This window comes from Jaculus jaculus, chromosome X (assembly GCF_020740685.1).
Source record: "Jaculus jaculus isolate mJacJac1 chromosome X, mJacJac1.mat.Y.cur, whole genome shotgun sequence".
NCBI classification, from domain to species: Eukaryota; Metazoa; Chordata; class Mammalia; order Rodentia; family Dipodidae; genus Jaculus; species Jaculus jaculus.
Genome location: NC_059125.1, coordinates 132,952,218 through 132,954,249, shown reverse-complemented (window position 1 = coordinate 132,954,249; position 2,032 = coordinate 132,952,218). Strand labels below are relative to the sequence as shown.

The window sequence follows — 2,032 nt, the reverse complement described above, 5'->3', positions numbered from 1 at the left end:
ACACAAGGAGAACTACAATTGCTCGCAGCATCTCACCAAGCATCCATAACTGAGATTCCCGAAGGAATATTTAAGATGCAGGATGAGTGACAGGCAGGTTTGGCGGGACGATTTATAAACTTGCAAAACAGACTTTCTCTTAAGAAGTAGTGGGCTCCGCCTTCACCATGTACCTCCAGGGGTCCTCCAATCCTCCCTGGCTTCTCGGCCCTCCTCAGCCACGCCCCTCAAATTTAGACCCCGCCTCCTCGAAGGCGTTAGACCTGCCTTAGCGTTTTCACTTTCCCGGTTTGAGATCCTGACGTTTCCGCTCACTTGCGAACATCAGCACTTGTGGGCAGAGCTTCGGAAGATCCTAGAGTTCCGCCCAACCAGGGTTTGAACACGCCTCTGCAGACAAACACTTCCGGGAAGCCTCTGTGTTGACCCTGCCGGGCCCAACAGAGTCCACATAAGCCCAGCAGAGAGAGCACCAGGCAATGGACGGCCGGGTGCAGCTGATAAAGGCCCTTCTGGCCCTACCCATCCGGCCTGCAGTGCGTCGCTGGAGGAACCCGATTCCCTTTCCCGAGATGTTTGACGGCGACACCGACCGGCTCCCCGAGTTCATCGTGCAGACCGGCTCCTACATGTTCGTGGACGACAAGACCTTCTCCAGCGACGCCCTGAAGGTGACGTTCCTCATCACCCGCCTCAAGGGCCCGGCCCTGCAGTGGGTGATCCCCTACATCGAGAAGGCCAGCCCCCTCCTCACCGATTACCGCGGCTTCCTGGCCGAGATGAAGCGGGTGTTTGGATGGGAGGAGGATGAGGACTTCTAGGCCACCAGACCCTCGGGCCTGGGGCGGGTGCTAGGGGAGGGTGGGCTATGATGCGACCGCACCAGTCCTCAAAGGCTCGCTCCTGCCGTGCCTCCTTCCCCCGCTGGAATAGCCTGTGTGCTCCTGTCCCCTCCTGCATAGTGCTTGCCTTTGTTCCAGGAAGAGGGAGTGCTCCAGGCTGCCTCTGTGCTACTGTGGCCCTGGGGCCTGGCCCTGGAGCCCACCACCTCCCCTTGCTGCCAGCTCAGCCCCTCCCATGCACACTTGGATGATGTCCTGGGCTCCAGCAACAAGCTGGGCACCCTTTACTAACTGGACAGACCACCCACAGCCAGCCGCCGCCAACTGCCTCCTGCCACATCAACAGACTGCATCAATCTGCTCACATGCTTGTCCTGCCGCCATCACCGTCCACTGCATTCGCCCACTGCTGCTCTTAGTGATCTGGACTCATGTCGGAGGTACCTGAGCTGAACACACCCTGGGAACATTGCTTGAGACAGCTGGCCATTCTCTGAAGAGGCCAGACAGCTTTCATCTACAGTGGGATCCTTTCCCTCCCTTATCCCAGAGACCTCTTGTCACTCATTTTCTCCTGTGGACCAATTAGTTTGCCTAGAGTCCAGTTTCTTTTGAATTTGCAATTGTTTCTCTGATGTGCTTTTTAAATTCATCATACTAATCTCTGTACTCTATCCAGTTGTTTTAAATTACCTTTTCAAAAGTCTTTCATTACTTCCAATAAATATCAGGCACTATTGAAATTTGATTCAGTGAATGTGGTTCCTTTCCCTCATAGTACATCAAATGGGGTCCGTTTCTCATTCAAAAGCTTTATGTCCTGCGATACAGGATATGACTATCTTTAAAAGGACTGAATTCCATAGTAGTCCTGGGGATGGAGATTTTACTGGAAGCCATTTAATCTTGGTATGAGCCTCTACATCTGGTAGTTTCACATTTCTTAGGAAATGAATCTTTTATCTAATGTTGACTAGGTAATGTCTTGAAGAGATGTGGAAAGATTTTTTTGAAAAAAAAGTATTAGTTGTTCAAAACCAATTTTAAGGCATAAATTTCAAACATGCTTTGATGAACATCATTTTATTTAATCCAGAGACTTATGAAGGAACTGTCAAGCGTTTGCAGATATGTTGGAAACAAGAATGTGAAATATGAAAAGGAATGTAGATCCGTGTTTATTAATTTAA

General features: G+C 50.6%; 1 protein-coding gene across 1 annotated transcript; it reads left to right on the top strand.

The window, feature by feature from the left end:
• Positions 1–295: 295 nt before the first annotated feature.
• Rtl8c (retrotransposon Gag like 8C) lies at positions 296–1,590 on the top strand. Its single transcript, XM_045140515.1, has one exon. It carries the CDS (start codon positions 480–482, stop codon positions 819–821), a length of 342 nt encoding a protein of 113 aa, XP_044996450.1. The 5' UTR covers positions 296–479; the 3' UTR covers positions 822–1,590.
• Positions 1,591–2,032: the final 442 nt, after the last annotated feature.

Excerpts from the sequence above, each read along its gene's own strand:
- Rtl8c (XM_045140515.1), top strand. The coding sequence starts at position 480 with ATGGACGGCCGGGTGCAGCTGATAAAGGCCCTTCTGGCCCTACCCATC.